Source organism: Chamaea fasciata, unplaced genomic scaffold (genome assembly GCF_029207755.1).
Source record: "Chamaea fasciata isolate MVZ Bird 193981 ecotype frontalis unplaced genomic scaffold, bChaFas1.0.hap1 SCAF_3, whole genome shotgun sequence".
NCBI lineage: Eukaryota > Metazoa > Chordata > Aves > Passeriformes > Sylviidae > Chamaea > Chamaea fasciata.
This window is the reverse complement of record NW_027094088.1, coordinates 85663903-85683972: the sequence shown is the minus strand read 5'-3', so window position 1 is coordinate 85683972 and position 20070 is coordinate 85663903. Positions and strand designations below refer to the sequence as shown.

The 20070-nt window shown below is 34.9% G+C and overlaps 1 protein-coding gene across 6 annotated transcripts in view; it reads left to right on the top strand.

Moving 5' to 3' along the window:
• ADGRB3 (adhesion G protein-coupled receptor B3) overlaps positions 1-20070 on the top strand; it is a 448258-nt gene that overhangs the window by 219837 nt on the left and 208351 nt on the right. For all 6 annotated transcript variants that reach the window (XM_066179725.1, XM_066179722.1, XM_066179723.1 and 3 more), the window contains 2 exons: positions 6316-6384; positions 10714-10822. In XM_066179725.1, the coding sequence (XP_066035822.1) occupies positions 6316-6384; positions 10714-10822 (178 nt within the window). The remainder of the gene's footprint in view (positions 1-6315; positions 6385-10713; positions 10823-20070) is intronic.

Sequence of the window (20070 nt, the reverse complement as noted above, 5' to 3'; positions counted from 1 at the left end):
TCCAAGTGTAAAATAGGAAGAAGACTCAGCTACATTTAATAAGACAAATATTTGAACCAATGCAGCAGGTGAAAAATGTAAAATACTTTCTTTGTAACATTTCAATATCTTTGTCTTTCAAGGTTTGGTTTGATTGATAGGAGGTGTTGGCACTAGGCATTTCACTAGTGTCCTTTGTTCCAGTTCATTTCAGTTTGAAACTAGTTCATTTCAGTTCAAAATCTATCCACAATGTTATGTAATTCTGGCATTGCTTCTTCATCTCAGATAAATAAAGCTCATTAAAATTGCACAGGAGTGATGGATAGTGCATTTCATTTAAATTTTCTATTTCGTATATTAGATTAACTCTTCTTGTGCAAGAGGACAAATAAAATGCTGTCAGAGCTAAAACCACTATAATTATTTCTACATAATGTGCTGCATAACTCATTGCATAGTGTTGATTGAAATGAATATTACTCAGGACTCCTAGATAAAGATAATGGTTTCATCTTATATCTGAAAATTTTAGACACTTTTCAAAGATTGTAGATTACTGAAAAATAATTCTAAGAAGGCAGATGTGTATAATATTTATGAAAAACTTAATGATCATTCATAAATTACTAATGAAGTTATTAATGCAGGTCATGTATATGTATTTGTGTAAAGGTAAGCATAAATTGTAAATACACCTTGGAATAGATACGTGCAGGTAAAGAAAGATATTTTGGATAAGACAATTTTCAATTTTTCATAGTTAAGTTTCAAGGCTTGCTATTATATTTTCACTTTTCTAGTTTTTCTATGTACAAATCACAATTAACTTCTGCAGTAAAACCAACATTTCTTGTGTTGGCCTGTAGCCAGCTGAAAATAATTTTTTTAAACAATGCTTTTCAAAAAACTATGTTTGCTGAACAATCCTTCATTTTTTTATTGAGAGTCAGTATCTAGTTGGTGATAGGTTTACTATTAAGCAGGATATTATTCACTGAAAATTTTTCATGCAATCAACAGTCTGATAGCCCAGTGTGACTTCTTTGTGGTTCACAGGCACTACAAAGTCTTTTTTAGAGCCAGTCTTGAGAAACTGCTTGGTACACGTGATTTTATCCATGGGCCTAACAGATCAGGTCATTTGCAGTTTACATATATTAGAGAGAATTTGACTCTTTTCCCACTGATGATAGCGCCAAAAGTTTTGCTTAATTCTGCAATGTAGAACTGTTTCCAAAATTCTGACAGTATTCTGTCAGAACCTGTCAATGTTATTAAATATTATTTTAATAATTTTAATTAATAATTTAGAAATAAAGAAATAAAAAAAATAAAAAAATTGGTAAGCCATATTCTGAAGGATTTCTCAAACCAAAGAAAAATAACTGCATTTCAGTATTTACATGCCTAAATATAAAGAGTTCTTTAATCCCAGTTAAAAACAACACACAAACTCCAAGTTAGAAAAATGAACAAGTACCCACCCCCAAAAACAACCCAAACAAACTAAGGTAAAATAAAAAGTGCACGGTATTCAGCTAAGTAAGTGAAATCAGAATAAAGCGTGTGTTTGGCCCAGGGGATCTTTTACTGATTTCTGATGATATAAAGTAAAATCCTGGCTCAGTAACAAAAGTTTAAAATTTACTGCCAATTTCTGAGAAACATGGATTTTTCCATATGTAAGCATATGTCATATTCTACCATGCTCTGGAGTATTGTATTTTTTCTTTTATTTTCATTAGGGCATACTTTCATACTTCCTAGCTCATCATCAAAGTAAGTGACAAAAAGGTAAAAAGTAAAATTGCATGAAAATTCTTCTTTATTTAGATGGTCTGTGTGGTGTTCTAATTACGTTCTATTTTTTGACTATTTAAAGAGTAGAATTTATTAGTTGATGGATTTCGGTTTTAAAGAAATTATCAGAAAAGCATGAGTAAGGTTTAAAATCCCTAAAAGCCATATTTAATCATTTTGCGTGATCTCAGAAAAGTAGGTTATGGCGAATTATGGGCAATAGTATTTTTTAAGATCCATACAAAAGCAACACTAGAATTATTACTGAAAAATAAAAAGTGTATATATGTGAATATATTTTTTCTTATACATTCCACCCTTCTAGACAGACCTTCCTATGCCTACAATATCTGGTTTATATCCAGTATTAATATTCATGAATAGTGCAAAATTTGTGATTCAGAAACTCCATAACAAAATGAATGAACAGAAAAATGAAATCAAAATTGAAATTTTCCAGCTAATTATCCAAAATGAAGGTGCTGCTGCCTGATGTGCTGCATTGAAAATGCCACTAGTTTAGACAGACAATACCAAGAGCAAAATAAAGTTTTTAAGGTATGCATATTTAGTGCCAAGTTATTTATTACTTCACTCCTTTTAGTTTTCTATCTTTTAGCCTTTTTTTTTTTGCTACAATATGTCTGTATACTTGCACACACAATGTCAGGAACAAAAATAACCACTTATGATGCAATTAAACAAGAAAGTGTCCTTCATCAGTGACTGGAAATATCAGTACAGTAGCAGCAATTATGGCAAGACAAAAGTCATTCAATTCTTGTGCAAGCAAGGTTTTTCATTTAATATGGGAATTCTTTAAAATACCCTTTGTAGGTACACTGAGGCTATGAGATGGACACTTTACTTATGTGAGAATGATTCGATCAGGAAGAAAATACAAATTTTAAATAAGCAAAATGAAAGCAGCATTTTGGAATAATATCCAGTACCCGTCTAAAGGTGCTTGAACTTCCTTCTAAGGACAGGATGGCAGGAGAGTGACTACATTTTGGGACAGAATGGCAAAGCAAGTTTTACAGTCCCATGATGCAGCAACCAACAGAAAAAAAAAAAAGATTTCTCCCGAAGAAGTTAGAGCAATATAATCCCTTTTATATTAGCCACAGGGACCATTGCTGTGAGTCAGGGTTTTAACAGGATTGTCCAATCCTTTTTCCCTCCCCTTTCCCCCTCCTACACACACACTCACTATGCTGAAGTCCAAAAGTGAAAGTGACTTAAGGCTATCCATTAATTCCTCCTAGGGAGGAATTCTTCTCTAGCTGTATAAAAGGATTTATGACAGCTTTATGCCTGCAGAGAGGGTCAAAGAATTAGGACTGGAACAGAAAACTGCAGCCATTGTATTACAGAAGAAAAAATTGTAAGGAAGGAAATTAAATTAGGAAAATGTAGTTGTCCATTCCCAGCTGTAACTGGCATGATCATCAAAAAAGCCTGGACTCATCAGAAAATAAAGGACTTCAAAATTTGGTACTGGCTGTCCCAACATTTTCTATAGTGACCAGTTCAGTAATATGTAAGCCCAGCTATGATAGAAAAAAGCTTGATTCTGCTGGGAGATTCAGTGTTTACTGCAGTAATACCCGGAGATCACATCCATAATGGTTCTAAAATTTAGCCTTCACACCTGTCAATCATTTTACTAAAGGACAATGCTGTTTCTTTCATGATTAATGCAGTAGACAAGAGAGTAGTCAAAGTAGGACAAAGACTTTTTAACCCTTTTTCCCCTGTCACATTTTTGAAGTACATCTCATATCTATTCATTATTGAAGCAGCAAATATATTTGTTCATCTCTGTTTAATTCAAAGCGCTGGTATGGCTTTGAAAAATCGCTTTGACTGAAAAACCTGCACATATCTCACCCTCCAGTGCTACCATAAATATGGCATCAAACAGGGCTAGAAATAGAGAAAAAAAAGATCACAAGAAGCAGTATATTCCTGTTACTAAGTTCATAAACCTAATTTATACTTTATTGGCAAGTGCAAAAATATATATTAGGTAAGTTATTGTTCATCTTTTGTTTTTGCTTCAGTCTAGCATTATTTATAAACTTTTCCATATGTATTTCTGTCAGTTATTGGTAATTTTAATGTGTTTTGTAACTAAAATAAATATAAAATTTAACTAATACATAACATTGTTAGCAGACACGTGTAATATATCATATGCAAGAAACATTTTAAACTCCTGAGTGTTCTTCATGCAATCTAGGCAGCTCTCAGATAAATCTCATTACACAGGCATGGATACTTTTGCAATTAAGGCTTAGACTGCAGGGATGTCAGTGTCTGCAATGTAATGCAAAACTACTTTCAAAACAACTCTCTAGTATGATAAATTATCCCACACTGAGTTCCATGCTGCTGCAGCTGGACTGCTACTGGTGCCCTAATAAATTAAAGTTAAAATTTCCATCCGCTGCATTTCTAGTTTTGCACTAGAAGAGTTGAAGAACTGCCATGTTTAGAAAGGTGTTTTTCTTCAGGCAAAATCTTCATAAGGCTGACTCTACCTAGTGGAAGTCTTCACCAAAATTACAATGCCCTACATTAAATGTGATCATAGTGCCATGAAATTGGCATGCTTTGACCAAGATAGTTTATTTTACATGGGGGACCAGCAAAGATGTACATTTTTCATAGCTGAAGTTGCATTTACAGAGTAGTGATTTGCCAACCTGGTTAAACTGGCAAATTCTTTGTAACGAATACCAAATGTAACGCCTTGCATTGTGCTTTATTTTGCTAAGGAATTTCTGAAAGGGATAAAATATATTCCAGGTATATAAGCAGTATGTAACTATATCTACTCTTTTTACTTTCCAGTTGACTGGACAATCTTTACTATTGCTGCAAATTGGATCAAACCATGAAAACATTTTTATTTTATGTTCTATCATTGATTCCCATCTTGTCCAAGTGCTTACAATTTTCACAGAGCTTTCTGAGCCATTTTTTTTTTCTTTTCATTAAGTTTGTTGTGTTACTGAAGCTTGTGGATATTTTGAGGTGATCTCAGTGAGAAAAGAGTTGTAACCTCATTAATGAACAGGATTATTTTGTCCAAGTTTAGCAAACTGTCAGTCACCTCTAGAGTAAATTTAGTCAAGTTAAAGAAATTTTTATCCATGTGAATTATATAGTTAACATTGTTAATTTCCTAATGGTTCGGCAAAGATAGATCCTATTGCTTGTCAAGTGCTTAGTGTTGGGACTAGATTAGACTGGTAAAATGTTATTATGTAAAAAAATAGTTTTCGCAAGTTTTCTTCAATTTTGCATCCTAAAATGTTTTACCTATATAGTTGCAAAACACCTAAAATGTCTGTGCAGAATTTTGAAATTAATGTCTTTTCAGGTATAACCACTGTAGAGTAACGGAAATTTTCCCTTTCTAATTTCAGTCATTGTGCAGTTAAATCTTTTGTACTTTCATTAATAGTGAGTTAAAGTTGCTTCTTAATTAAACCTTATTAAAGTCTTGTTTCTACCCCAAAATGGCTGAAAAGTAAGCACAGGTGAGGTAATGACCAGTAATCTGAGTTCCACCAGGGTCAGATGGTTGTTTTTCCAGTTGAAGACTTTTAAAAAATGTGGAGAACTTAATTGCACTGTTCAGCTAAGGTTACTGGAAACTACGTGTATCTTTTATGAAGGAACAGATAAATTATAATTGGCAGGCTGTAGACAAAATTGACATTCTGCGCAAAATGTGATACAGAGATGAGAACAGACTGCTCAAATTCTTAGCTTTTAAGGATGAAGTTGAGAATACAAATTGCTAGAGACAGAAGACAAAATTAGAAAGGAAATTTCTCCACAAACATTTGGAGAAAAGTGATTTTTTAAATGAATGACTTTTATCTAACTGTCCTGCCTTTTTTTCCCCTTATACTTAAATGAATAGGAGAGTCAGAAAAAGAAATTAACAGCCTAAGGTCAAAGAAACAGAAACTGCCTATTTCTTTTATGTTGAAATTCCTAAAAGGATAGAGGCAAGTGTGACATATAAAAGTATGAAGCATCTGATTTGAAACAGTGTTGACCATTGAAATGTCATTTACTGCCCTATGTATGGTTATTAAGGATCATTTTCTCATTTTGAATAGAAACTAAAGACCCGAGACTGGTGCTTTCTTAAATGTACTTTGGTTTTTTGCAAAATCTATAGTTGTTTACTTTCTGAAATGAGAGCAATTTACAAATAGAACACCATCACACTTAGAAGTTTAGTAAGTTTAAAGTGGTTCTTGTTTCATACAAAGTGGTACTACAGAATCTGATTATATATGCAAAAATTAAAAATTTACCATAAAATGTGTTCTCTTATCAGTCTAATGTATTACTTTGCTATGTCATCTCTTCCACTGACAGAAAATATGCCTGCAGAACTGCATCTGTAATATTGAAAAGAAAGCTTTCTTAATGTCAGATTAAGGATGTGGTAGTTCATATCTTTGAAATCATTTTACTTAGTGTTTTATTTAATTGATTTTTCAGAACTTCTTTCAAATCATAAGTAATCTCTTAGATGAAGAAAACAAAGAGAAATGGGAAGATGCGCAACAGGTAAGATTTGACAAAATTTAATACATGGTTTCAGAAATCAGGTTAAAGATGCACCCTGCTGTAGTTGAAAGGAAATACTACATGAGAGAATATTTGGGGAAAAGAATGATCCTATTCGAAAAGGAGCAATTCCAGGACTCACCAGCTAATACCTTATATCAAAATTCTATTTAGAATGTAAGTTGCTTCTCTTGATAAAAAGATATTTTTATAAACATTCCATGGGATTATTCACTATGTCTTTACTTTGGACATTGTAATGAAGTACATACAAAAGCTGAAAAATGCTACTGAGGGCTAGCTGCAATGCTGCTTTTATTATACACAACACATCAGACCTCACCCAAAGACCTCATACAACACCCCTAAACAACTTACAGAAATGCAAGCAGTAGACCTTTCATATAAGGTTGTATTTAGAAGAACAGTTGTGTTTCTCAGGACTGACGAATTGACACATTTCTGGACTAGGATATGATGATAGCACTTTAAAAAATATGAAGGTCTAGCAAAGATCATGAATGTATGATAAAAGAGTCTAAAATTCAAATAAACTTTTTTTTTTTTCTTTTTTTTCTTCTTTTTTTTTTTTTCCCTTGGATACAAGAATTTCCTACATGCATATATCAAGAAGTTACTGGACACTGTTAAGATTTGTGTTTATAAACATGACCGTAATGCTGTCAAATTTTTTCAGGTACAAATAACACTGACAATGGGGATGAATATAATTATGTAAAGAGGAAAATTTCTGGGGATGCTGAAAGACAGGGAAACATTTCTTTATGAAGAATGATTAAACAAAGCAAAATATTTCAGTATGGGAAAGAGTCAAGTGCACTTATTTGCAATAGAGGCTTTTAAAATCAGGAGTGGTTTGGAGAATCTTCTGCAGGAATGCTTAATCTACTCGCTTGTGCTTCTTGTAAAGTAACTAAAGGACATCAAATAGTGGCAGGTTCAGAATGAATACTGGAGTTACCTATTCTGTAGAAGACTACCTTGCAGAACTTCTTTCACCTGAAAAGACACAAGTTAAAAAGGTAAATAGGCAAATTTATGAAAGAAAAACCTTGGTTTTGCTTAAGGCAGTCTTTTGGCAAAAAACCTTGGCTTAAAGACCTTTGAAGTTATTTACCCTCAGTTCTTTAAGTTCATGTTTATGATATCACTAAGAAAGGGAAGATCAGGACTTTTCACTACTAATTCAAACCTTGCAGTAGGGACATGACACTGCAGCTGACCCAGTATAATTCAGCTGGGAATCATATTTTTTTCTTTTGATGTTTTTCTGTTCCCCTCTAAGAGCCAGGTACAAAAATAGACAGTGTGTCATTTTACTGCAGTGGTGATGGATGGAAGCAGCAAAATCACATACATGTGGGCAGTTTCCATAAACAACACCAAGATAAGGAAACCAATATGAAGCAGTTATTTTAGCCACACTAATAAACAGGCATGATACCATTCCTATGTTATCGACCTTGTCTTCTACCTCCATCTTCTCTGCTGACCCATGCCATGTTAGCCATCTGACCCCAGACATTTGGGGATGACTGCATCTAAGAGGAAATTCTGAGATTGTGGAGACAAAGAGGCAACAATAAATCTCCAGTTCCCTCTTTTCACTGCCACTCGTAGAAAAGTGGTGTTGAAAAACAGAGCGGGAACAAGTTATTTCTGCTTTTCTATAGCTCCTTCTCCCTACCTGGTAAATCATTGTATTACAGACCTAGGTACAGCAGAAACCCAAAGGAAACAAGATGAGCTGAACACAGGAGTAGTGGGGCCATAGGTTCCTGGTTTCAAAGCTAGGGGATTCACTAAATCTTAGATCACTGAGATATGACCCCCCAACAAACCAATGCCACTGGTCTTATTGCTCTTCTTGTGCAGTTGCATAAGTAGGCTCAAAGAAACTTTGGAAGCAAGTAACTTTTCAAAACAGCTTGGAGGAGTGAGCAGGCACTAGTGAATAAATGTGATTCTGTTTCTGGTTCAGCCACTCAGTTTAATTTTCTGTTTTGCAAACGTAGATGCAGTCTAACCAACCTTTTTGCCAGCTTGATTAGTTTTCTTCTTCAACTCCACAGCTACTGTTAGCATAGATCTCTTAGCCTGTTTTCTAGATTTTTTGCTGGAAAGAAAATCTTGCTCACTGTCAGCATATTGTTGCCTTTCAATAAGTACACAGATGCAGTGCCTCAGCACATCTGTTTTTCTAGCTGAAATGCCAACAGTTGATAACCATTAATTACAGGTTATATAGCATTCAGAAAAGCAGCACTCACTTTAATACTTGCCTTTTTTAAGAGCTGATGTAAAGCACTGCACACAGGAAGCCATTTCAATCCACAATGTGTAAGTTTATACTGGAGTTTCAAAACATGGGAGCTATTCTGCATATTCTTCATCAAGATCTGCTGGCATCCTATTGATTAACCAGCACTTCAGACACATAAAAACACAGAGTACCTGCTCAACTGAGTGCTCAACAGTTTATTAGTATACAATTTTATATGCAAGAACAAGGGATTAAAAAATCTCACTGAAATTTTTCCTTAGTTCATAATCTGTGAATGTGTGTGCTTTCAGTGAGATGGATGCAAAAACCACACTTATTACCTCAGTAATTCATCATTAGGGAAATGGACATTAAATCTCTAAAACCTGAAGCAGCATTTGCAACCTGTTAGGGTCATGATTGTCACACCAAGTTCTTCAAAACAGTATTACTGCACTACCATTTATAAAAAGATCCATGTAGAAAACAAAGCACCTTGTGAGATTCCCTATCCTGAACCAAGCAACTATGAGTCTAGATAGATAGAGCAAGATGAAGATGGAGTGCAGCTTGCTGTAATTTATAGTCTATGTAGGCTTTTTTTAGAGTCTGCAGTCCCAGTAGTGGAAAGAATAAGTTGAATATTGGTTATATCAGTGAAATTTGGACATTTCACTGATATAAAGAAAAGAGCACCAGGAACAGGTCATCCATTATTTTTCTATTGCAAGATACTCTGTTACTGAAAATTGTCTTGTTCATATGAGCAATAAAAACCAAGAATGATTTTTTTTATATGTGTGAGATGAACAGAACTTTTAGTCTTATTAATAGCTGTTACGATCTCTAATGCTGTTTTGTTGATGAGTCATAATTGTTAAATATTAAGGAAATATTTTTCTTAGTAGCTTACAGCTTTGCAAATAAATTATATTTCTTGGAAATGTGTTTTTATCATTTTAAAAGCCAAATTGAGAGCCTACATTGGCAATGCCAAGGCTACTACAATTTATTTTAGTTTACTCTGTCCAGTTCTGGGCTCCTCAGTACAAGGCACAAAGTAATGGAATGAGCCCAGAAAAATACCATGAAGTTGTTTAGGGGATTAGAGCATTAGGATAGGCTGAAATAGCCGACACTATTTTACTTGGAAACATGACAATATTAAAAGTTCCTGAAAGGTAAAAAGAGTAAAAAGAGTAAAAAGAGTAAAAAGAGTAAGAAGAGACTGAGATAAGCCTCAATGGTATCCATTGCCAGAATAAAAAACAATTAAAATTGTTTTAATTTCAATTTGGGGCAAAAATTAAATTATAAAAAATGCCATTCATATATAAGAAAAACTGTATGGGAGTGATTGAATGCTAGAGCATGTTGCACAGACAAACTCTGCAGTCATCTTCCTGGGAGACATTCAGAATCCAACTGGATGTGTTCCTGAGAAACCTTCTAGAGCTGATCTTGCTTTGCACAGAGGGTTGAACTAGATGATTTCCACTGGCCCCTTCTAACCTCTCATATTCTATGATTCTACTATTCCATATCAGCAACCGAAATAGTACTACCAGTAAAGATTTACCTTACATGTTGATTAATGCAACAAAGATTATCATACTGGCAAGGGCACAGTAAGATTTGCATTACTGTTTGTATTAGTACTTCTGAAGCTACTGAAGTTACCTTCAGAGGAAGGAAGAATATTTTAATGAGAGTTATTCTGTAATATGAAATTCTTTAACCATTCATGAAAGTAATGACCACTAAGTTTTTGGTAAGTGCAGTGGCTTCGTGGAAACATTTTCCACAGTTCCAGTGCACAGTTGATTTCACATAACTTTATGGGAAGTAGTGTCTGTTTATATGAGGATTTAATAGCAAAATGGTTATTTTAGAGTGACAGAAAGTGTTTAATATTGAAACACTGGAAGAGCTGTTTGACTGCTGCGTCTCAATTTGCTTTTGATGGCATTTGGATTTCATTTGAATTTCCAGCTGTAGACATTTTGATATTATAGTAAATGTCATGTCTGACCTTCCTTTGTTAGATCTATCCAGGCTCAGTGGAGTTAATGCAGGTGATTGAAGATTTTATACACATTGTTGGAATGGGAATGATGGACTTTCAGAATTCATACCTAATGACTGGAAATGTAGGTAAGAAATAGAAATTTCTTCTATCAAATTTATGATGTATTGAAAATCTGAAGTTCCAAGTATGTACTATAGAGTTGCAGTTTCTATCACAATCCAGATTGGGCTGTTCCTCCTCCTCCAGATTATCTGTTGCTCAGTTATCCCCTCTCTTTCTTAGCACATGCAGAATTGCTTACACGTTGGAATTCTTCATAATCATATCTCAAGATCTAAATGCAAAGTTTAGAATCAAAATTAGGAAAATACTCACCAGAATACTATAAACTGTAGGTACTTATTAGAGTGTTTCCAGGATACGTAGTATTTCAAATGCTAATTTATAAAATTGGGCTAATTAAGATAATATTCATATACTTCATAGCTTGGGAAGTGTTTATTTTGTTGACATTGTCTTTTAATATTCCATTCTCCCAAGGAACAGTCATTGCACATGTTATGGTGTGATAATAATCAGCATAGATAAACGATAATTTTAAAATACATACATTAGTTGCCAAAATAATTAAAGCATAGAATTTCTTACATTAGTTTTCTGTGTGTAGCAGTTTCAAAATTTTATTCATACTTATTTTTTAAGCTTTGTTTTTGCCACTGGAGAGTTGCCAGGTAATAGTCATATAATAACAAATATCAAATACAAAAATGCCTGGCAATGGAATTATACTGATTAGTAGTCATAAATGAGCTGCAATATGAAAGCATTTTTTTAAAAATTGAACTGAAAAAATTAATTTTAAAAGCTATTCTCTAATAGTTTTGTCTTTGTTTAGTACCTTTGTTATTCAATTAACTTGCTATAGCTGCATTTTTGTAGTGCTGGAAAAGTATTAGGAAGTTGTATGTAAGCAATAAATCAGAAATATGTGTTTGATAGCAAAACTTCTGGTGTTAATACATTTTTTCAGATTTCAAGTTAGCATCTTACTGCTCATGTGTGTTAGTCAGTTCTTCAGCAAGTCATTTGAATGAGTAAGAAAATAGGGTCATTTTGAAATTAGTTGGTGGAATAAAGTAGGGAAAATGTTGGATTGTTGATATTGAATATTTAGCTTGCTGCTCTATAATAATAAATGTTTATTATTGTTCTCCAGTTCATATTACAAAGTGACAGGACTGTAAACACAAGTCCCTATAAGGCACAACCTTGTACAGGAGACATGTCAAAGAACTCCCCAAAAAGACCTCTGGCAGTCTTAAAATGTTTAAAACATTCAGTAGGGTTTTAACCAGTGATTTATTATTTTTGTGGTACTACTGTTTGCACTGTAATACCACTTAAAGCTTCTTCAAGTTGTCAATCCTTCATTATGCTAGACCCTGCACAAATTTATAATGGAAATTATCTTTTCTGAAATGTTTGTTCCATGACATTTTTCTGACAAAATAAAAAGATGAGCTTATATAAAGAGCACAGTCCGTGCTGCTTGGTACATTGTAGTACATTCTAATATGTTTGTCCTCTGAAAAATGTGGAAAAAAAGTCAAACAGGGAAATGCATTCAAAGTATGAAGATGCATTCAAATAATCTGTGTCTCTACATATTCATGGCTTCACATGGAAATAGCAACAATATTCCAATTGAATCAGAAACTCTGCTGTGCCCTGGCTGGTTTAGATAGCTGAGAATCTTTACAGTCTTTTTTTTGATAATCTTCCTCTTCCCACACCTAAGATATTTTTAGTTACTCAGGAGGTCTGTTTTTAACTATAAAACCATCAAAGGAATAGAATTAAACTGAGAAATGAATGATGAAAACTAAAAATGAATTTATAGGTTTAATCTGACTACCTAACTCTGTGCCTTTATATATTGGCATGAGTTTATCCTCCCTATGTTCGGTCAGCCATCAAAAAAGGACAGGGTCACTGCAGTGCAAATCATTGATCAGAATACTTGAGCTCAGGTGACGTGCTGAGTTGGGAACAGAAGGCTATTATCAGTGAAGAGTAATTTCTTATTTTCACTAACAAGAAAGGAATGTATCTGGAATAATTCAGTTTTAATGTAGTTGTCCTCAGGTCATTGGCACAACTGCCTGACTGCCTATGAACTTGGGTTTTAGGGAATATTTATGTTGATCTCAACTGAAAAGAATACTCCATGCAGTTTTTGACTGGTCAGCAATAATTATTCTATACCAACAAGCGTTTATAAATGTGTGAAGTCTATAACAAAATTCTTTTAAGTGACAAACACATTAAATGCAGGAAGCAGATACAGTGCATGAGTGAGACCCAAATTTTACCTATATTCATCTTTAGACAGAAAAATCCAGTAGTTCACAGAATGAAATCAAGGAACGGTTTGGGTTAGAAGATGCATTTTCAACTCACTCTGTTAACTCAGAGCCCCATGCCATTTGACCCTGAATGTTTCCAGGGACAGAGTGTCTTCTACTACCTCTCTGGGAAACCTGTTTCAGTGTTTACCCACCCTTATAGTAAAAAACCTTTTCCTTGTATGTTCCTGTTTAGGTTAGAACCATCACCCCTTGTCCTATTGCAATAGCCCATGCTAAAAAGTCTGTTCATCTTTCTTATAGGCCCCCTTTAGACAGTGAAAGGCTACTGTAAGGTTTACCTGAAGCCCTCACTTTTCCAGGCTGAAGAACCCAAACTCCCTCAGCCTGTCTTTATAGCAACAGTGCTCCAGCCCCCTGATCATTTTTCTGACCCTCATCTCGACCCACTCAAGCAGATTCATGTCCATCCTGAGCTGGGGACCCCAGAGCTGGATGCAGCACTGGGGTCTCACCAGTGTCAAGGGGCAGGATCAGCTCCCTCACCTTGCTGGCTGGCCCTGCTGCTTTTGATGCAGCTCAGGATACAATTGGTTTTCTGGGCTGCAAGCACACATTGCCACCTCAAGTCTAGCTTTTGATCTCCCAGTATCCCCAAGTCCTTCTCCTCAGGGCTGCTTTCAATCAGTTCATCCCCTCAGCCTGTGTTGATGCCAAGGGCTGGGTAGCAGCAACCCAGGTGCAGCACCTTGCACTTGGACTAGTTGAACCTCTTGAGGTACCCATTCTTGAGCTTTTCCAGGTCCCTCTGGATGGCATCCTGTCGTTCAGGTGTGTCAACCACTCCACTCAGCTTGGTGCCTTCTACAGACTTGCTGGAGATGCATTTGATACCTTTGTCATTGATGAAGGTGTTAAACAGTACTTGTCCCAGCACAAACTCTTGAGAGACACAACTTGTCCTGAGTGTCCGTCAGGATACTGAGCTATGAACTTCTAACCTCTGGATGTGACCAACCAAACTCTAATGCATCAGAGTCCCCCCCATCAAATCCTTATTTCTCCAATTTGGGGGGAAGGGTGTTGTTAGGACCTTGTCAAAGGCTTTACAGAAGTCCAGAGGGTATCCGTAGCTCTTCCCTTGTCCACACTGATGCAGTCACTCCATCCCAGAAGACCACTTAGTTGGTTAGGCAGGACTTGCCCAAGGTGAAGCCGTGTTGCTGTTTTTAATCACCTCCCTGTCCTCCATTTGCCTTATAATAGTTTCTGTGAAGTTTCCAGGCAGAGATGTGAGCCTGACAGGTGTCCTATTTAATCAATAGTTATTTACCATAAAATATTCTTGCAGCATCTTCACATACTTTATATGCTTTTAGCTGTGTTTTCATTTTCAAATCACTTCAAAGTTCAGAAAAATTCTAAATATGAACTAAGTATAACCTATATATGAGCTACTTCTTGTCAGAGAAAAAAAATCCAATTTTGTTGCAAATTTCACAGTAATGCAGTTAGTTCTTGGTTTCCTTCTACTAATTTCAGTTTACAAGTTAATTGCTAATTTAATGACATTTCTAATTGAATAGTAGTTGATCTAAAATTTGAGCACCTAATTGTGTTTCACAGATATGCTAATCCTTTGAGATCTTCCACAGAGGGGATTTCATTTTCTCTTTCTTTCAAGATACAGAAACAAGTAGTGGTGGCTTAAAAAGTTACTAGAAAATAGCCATGCTGTAATGACTTTCCATTGCACATTCTCAATTTATGACAAATGGGAAGTGATGAAAGGTACATTAACTATACTGAAGACTTTCATAAGCCACATTATAATGCATTTGAAAATAGCTAAGACGACCAAAAGGACAGTTGCCATGCTCCTGCTAAACTTTCCATTGTGATGGCTTTTAATGCAAATTTTTCATTTCTTCTTAACAAAACTTCGAAGACTGGTTTCAAATCCACTTAACCCATTATCTTTACTTTATTGGGTTATTGAGGAAGCTCAGTCAATTCAAATGCATTTCCATTAAAGCAGGGCCCATCTCTTTTTAGCCTTCTTCTTAAGAGTAGCAAATATACTACAAAAAACTAAAACATGTAAAAGCAACAATATTCTTTGTTCATGCATGGTCAGGTAGATGGTAGTTATCATTTGTCTCTGTATTATATTCCTTTAAGAAATTATTAGGTGAAATAAAAGCCTCTGATAGGAGGTAGGAGCCTGCTTCCTCATTCTGCCATTCTGCCCTTCTTCTTCTTCTTCTTCTTCTTCTTCTTCTTCTTCTTCTTCTTCTTCTTCTTCTTCTTCTTCTTCTTCTTTCTTCTTTCTTCTTCTTTCTTCTTTCTTCTTCTTCTTCTTCTTCTTCTTCTTCTTCTTCTTCTTCTTCTTTCTTCTTTCTTCTTCTTTCTTCTTTCTTCTTCTTCTTCTTCTTCCTTCTTCTTCTTCTTTCTTCTTCTTTCTTCTTTCTTCTTCTTCTTCTTCTGCCTCCGCCAGACCAGCTGTGCAGGCACACAGAATGATAGTCTGAAGAAACAGAAGCCTTTTGCTATCACTCAGGGTCTCTGAATTCACTCAAAGCACAGCCCCACCTGCAAGGATACAACATGCAGTGGGACAAAAGCTTTTAAACCATGTTACCATTTTCCGTTAACCAATAGTGTTCAGTTTTTCTGTTTTAAAAGATGAGTTCCTGATTTTAGATTAAAGAATTAATCTTTAATTTTAATAGCCTTTTGATTTTTTCTCTGAGCACTAAAGACCTGAGCAGGCCATCTCAGTGCTTTGATTGATTTGAGTTCTCACCACAGTGACCCTTTAAAAGTTTTGAAGATATGTAATAAAAGGTGGGTGAACTGCTATTAAGAAATATTCACCCTTTAACTTAAAAAGAAAAATTTTAACTGGAAAATTAGAGTGCCACAAGCATTCCAATCTTTTATCCATTTTTAAAGATACAAGTGGAATGTGGAACTGGAAATAAAAGAGTAGTATAAGGGGTTTCAAGGGCAGATTTGGATTCTTTTGTAAGGGAAAATTTTCCTGGTGTTGTGAAATGAATTTCCTTAAGAGCAGCAGCCAACAAAATGGTTAAAGGACATTCTGTTGTCAAAAACCAAGCTTACAGCTTTTAGATGATATTAATGAAATACCAAATAATCTTGAAGAGCAATATGTTGTCACGGATGTTATTTAGAACTGAAAGGAAAAAACAAATGAGGATTCTCAGCATGTGAAAAGCCACTTTCTGTTAATGTTCATTTTATGGATACTGATGTTTCAATGATCAGTAGTTTTATAAAATGTGCAGATATCACAAAGATACCTAGACTAGTCAAAGGCAGGAAAGATTGAAGATTTCAGGAGATACAGCAAAATGAAAAGGAGAGGCTATGCACTGGCAGATTAAATTCAGTTTTGACAGAGCATTTAAGAGGGAATAGATCGAGCCATTCAGAGAAAATAACAGCATTAGTGTGCAAAACTAGCAGTCTAGAGAAAATGCAGATTTAAAATTAAAACTCTGTGGCTATCACTTGCAATATTCTTTTCAATTGAGATTATATGGCTTGGATTCATTTTACTTACTCTAAGCATCACAAAATTTGCCAAAGTCACCCTAAAGCTTTCTTTAAAGTCAAGGGAGAGTACTGCTCAGGAGACCAACTCATATCATCTCAGACATCTAAAACAAGGGTGTGGCTGGAAGAACTTCCAGCCTTGTGGAAGTTCTGCCACTGGCTGTAAAGGCAGCCTAGTGACTACCACTAGCTCATGTTCCAATGATTGACGTCATCTAAAGCAAAGAGGAAGGGTTTTTTTGTGAGTCAATAAAACCTGTGAACACAGAGAGTTTCAAAGCTGAATGATCAAAAAACCCAAAATAAAAGAAAAAATAAAGAATAATAATCAAAAATCAGATTGAGTTGTAATTATTAGAACAGATATTTGAGAACAGATTGTTAAAAGGGTCTGCATGTACACAACTGATAAGTGAATACAAAGTGAAACTAGGCTGACATCTCTCTTTAATCTTGCTCACAGGAAAAAATGAAGATTCCTAACTTGATTATAGCATATTTAATTCTGAATAAGCATGAGGCCAAGGTCCTATAAGGAACAAAATAAAAACAAGTACATGTATGTCTCCATTGCAAATGCAGCTAGCTATAATATTATATGAAAAAATGAAGAGGTGTAAACCATATTTCCATGCATAAATCAACTTTTAACTAACAATCTGTTATCTCTCAGCTTAAAAATGGCTGCTGTGACACTGGTACTCTGATGAGTAATCTGATTTAGTATAGTAATTATCATTTCATTTAAAACTTGAAACTGAGCTGCTTACGTAAGTTTTATAAACATTGGCAGAAAACAAAGTCTCATTTCTGCCTTCACAGACTGTCTATGATTCCATATGGCAGAAAATGGAAAAGTTTTTGTTTTTAAAGTGTCCATTGTCTCCTTTCTTTGCATAATTTATTGCTGCATCTTCCATCTCCCATTACATGTTTATATCTATGAAATTTTAGAAAAACACTAAATAATCTGCAGGCATATGGAGTGTATTTTAAAATTTTCCAGTTATAGCCGGAGACACTTAAGAAATGTTTGTGACCAAGGGAGCTTTTGGAAAATGTACCTACTGTAGCTATAAGACATGTGCAGTGGTACACATGCTGAGCTTTGGGAATGCTAGAAAATAAGCAAGCTGGATTCCTGTCTGTTGTGGGTTCATTCACCTTATCCCAGGGTAAGACTGACTTTAACATATTGTAAACTGTAAATCCTCTTTATAGTTTTTAGCTACTTCTTCACATTATATGGTTTGTTTCTGTATCTGAATGGCATCTGCCTTAGCCCACTTATCTTTTTTGTATTAGAATTAGTGATGTGTGTCTCCAATGCAGCACTCGAGATCCTCTGACTCATATAGCACAAATGTGATACTGGCCTAAATTATACCAAGGGACTGAATTTATTTAAAATTTTGAGAGAAAACAGAAAAAAAAGGCAGAGCCTTGATATTAACTTGTACAAAGGTATAAAGAAAATGTCTAAAATTTTCAGCCAGGAAACAAGTATTTCAATAAATTTATACACAGATACTCAGAATTTATTTGTAATTAAATTGCTTCTTGTTCTGAGTCTGTGTATTGCTAAAGCACTGTGTGAATTTTAAAGCAGGTATTTATAGTTAGTAAAAGTTCAGCTGCAAATATTTCAACATTTTATCCTAATAGAAAAAAATGGCACTTACCAGACAAATAAAAATTCAGATCCTGCGGAGTGGCCCCAAAAAGCCATTCAGATTTCTCTCCTGTTTACATCAAGTTATTCCAGAGCATCACATGTTCTCACAAAGGAAAATTTCACCTTTAAGCAACTGTGTGAATTGCACTTGCTACTTTAAGAAGGTAAACAGGAATCACTCCTTGTAGTGTGTCATACTTCATATGTAAATACCTCTATAATGATTAATATGCTTATGGGTGGTTTTTGTCAGGGACGAATTCTCACGAGGGAAAAACAAAGTGAGACTTGCATGATTTTGCAATGAAATGCATTCCTAATAGACATAAAAAACACAAGTCCTCTTTAAATCATGTAATATTTATATTCTCTTTTGAATAACAACCTACATGCCAAAGTAATCAACAATTAGGTAAAAAAAAAATTCTTACATTTTATTACATAATTTGTCTACCTGTTTCCATTTCATCTCTAAAAACAGCCCAAAAGAGTCAGTCATCTTCCCATTTCAGGCTAGGGTCTGGCTTTTATGACTGTGCTTATAAACATGAATCAAAAAGGACAAAATGCAGGCTTCAGAATTGTCCTACACCTGTCCACACTGTTTAATTTGTGGAACCTACCCAAACATTGTCAGGGAATCATTCAGGGAATAGGCCAGGTGAGAAAACAGTCCTCACGGGCAGAATTAATGCTTTTCTCCTTGTCCTGTGGTGCACAGTTGGTCACACTCTTGTTTTTGGATTGCAAACATGATGGTCAGAGAAGTTCTAAGTTCTGTCTTCTGACACATATTCTTTTCATTCATGACTTTGGCTCCTGGTTCTCATCCTCTTTGTTTCACACTTGGTTGTTGCCCATCAATCTTTCCTGCTCCAAGCCTCTATGCTGTTGGTTGAGCAGATGCTCTACTTATGTGAAAGGGAACACCTACCACTTTTTTTTTTTTTTTCAGTTCTCAAAAAATCCTTCAAGTCCTAGGATTTACATACTGCCAGTATCACTCTCCTGTTTCTGTATTTTTTACTTGCTCAAACCATATGTAATAATCCATAGCTAAAGGCTTCCAGAAGAGAAAAAATAGATAAAAGGATAGGGAAACTACAGAGGAAGGTCAATTGCAATTTTTTTTATACTCTTAGATACTTCTGCTCTATATATATTCATATCATTTCCTTTGCAGCAGACTCAGCAATTCCTTGATCAGATCAATATGTTGGCTTTCAGAAGACTCAAGCTTTCTCCACTGATTAAAGAGGAAAGTCTTCATTCACACTTTGAAGGTCTAGCTCATTGCAGCATCTGACTTAATGCCTGAAGTAAATGCTCGAGAGCTCATACTTCTTTCTCAGTATAAAATAAGCTTATTAAATGATTCACATTCCCTGAAAACTTGCTGTGAACAGTGCATAAAAGAGTAGATTTTTTCTCTCTTTTCTAAACCTGCATACTCAATGATCTTGAGAAAATACAACACTCCATTACTTAAGATTGAAAATTCCAAATATCAAGGGAATGTCTATATGAATCTTTATCAAACAGTCTTCACAAATGTGGATAAAAAACTAACTCGATTCCTTAGCTACGCTCCTAGTAACAGTTGTAATTCCATGGGTAGTTTTGCATTTACAGTCTATTAAGTAACCTCAAAAATAAAGCTAAATAAATTAACCATTCAGGATTTTTAATTGGGTGCTATAGGAAACTAGAATAATTGAAAGTGTTTCTCTTTTCTACCTTATATTAAGTG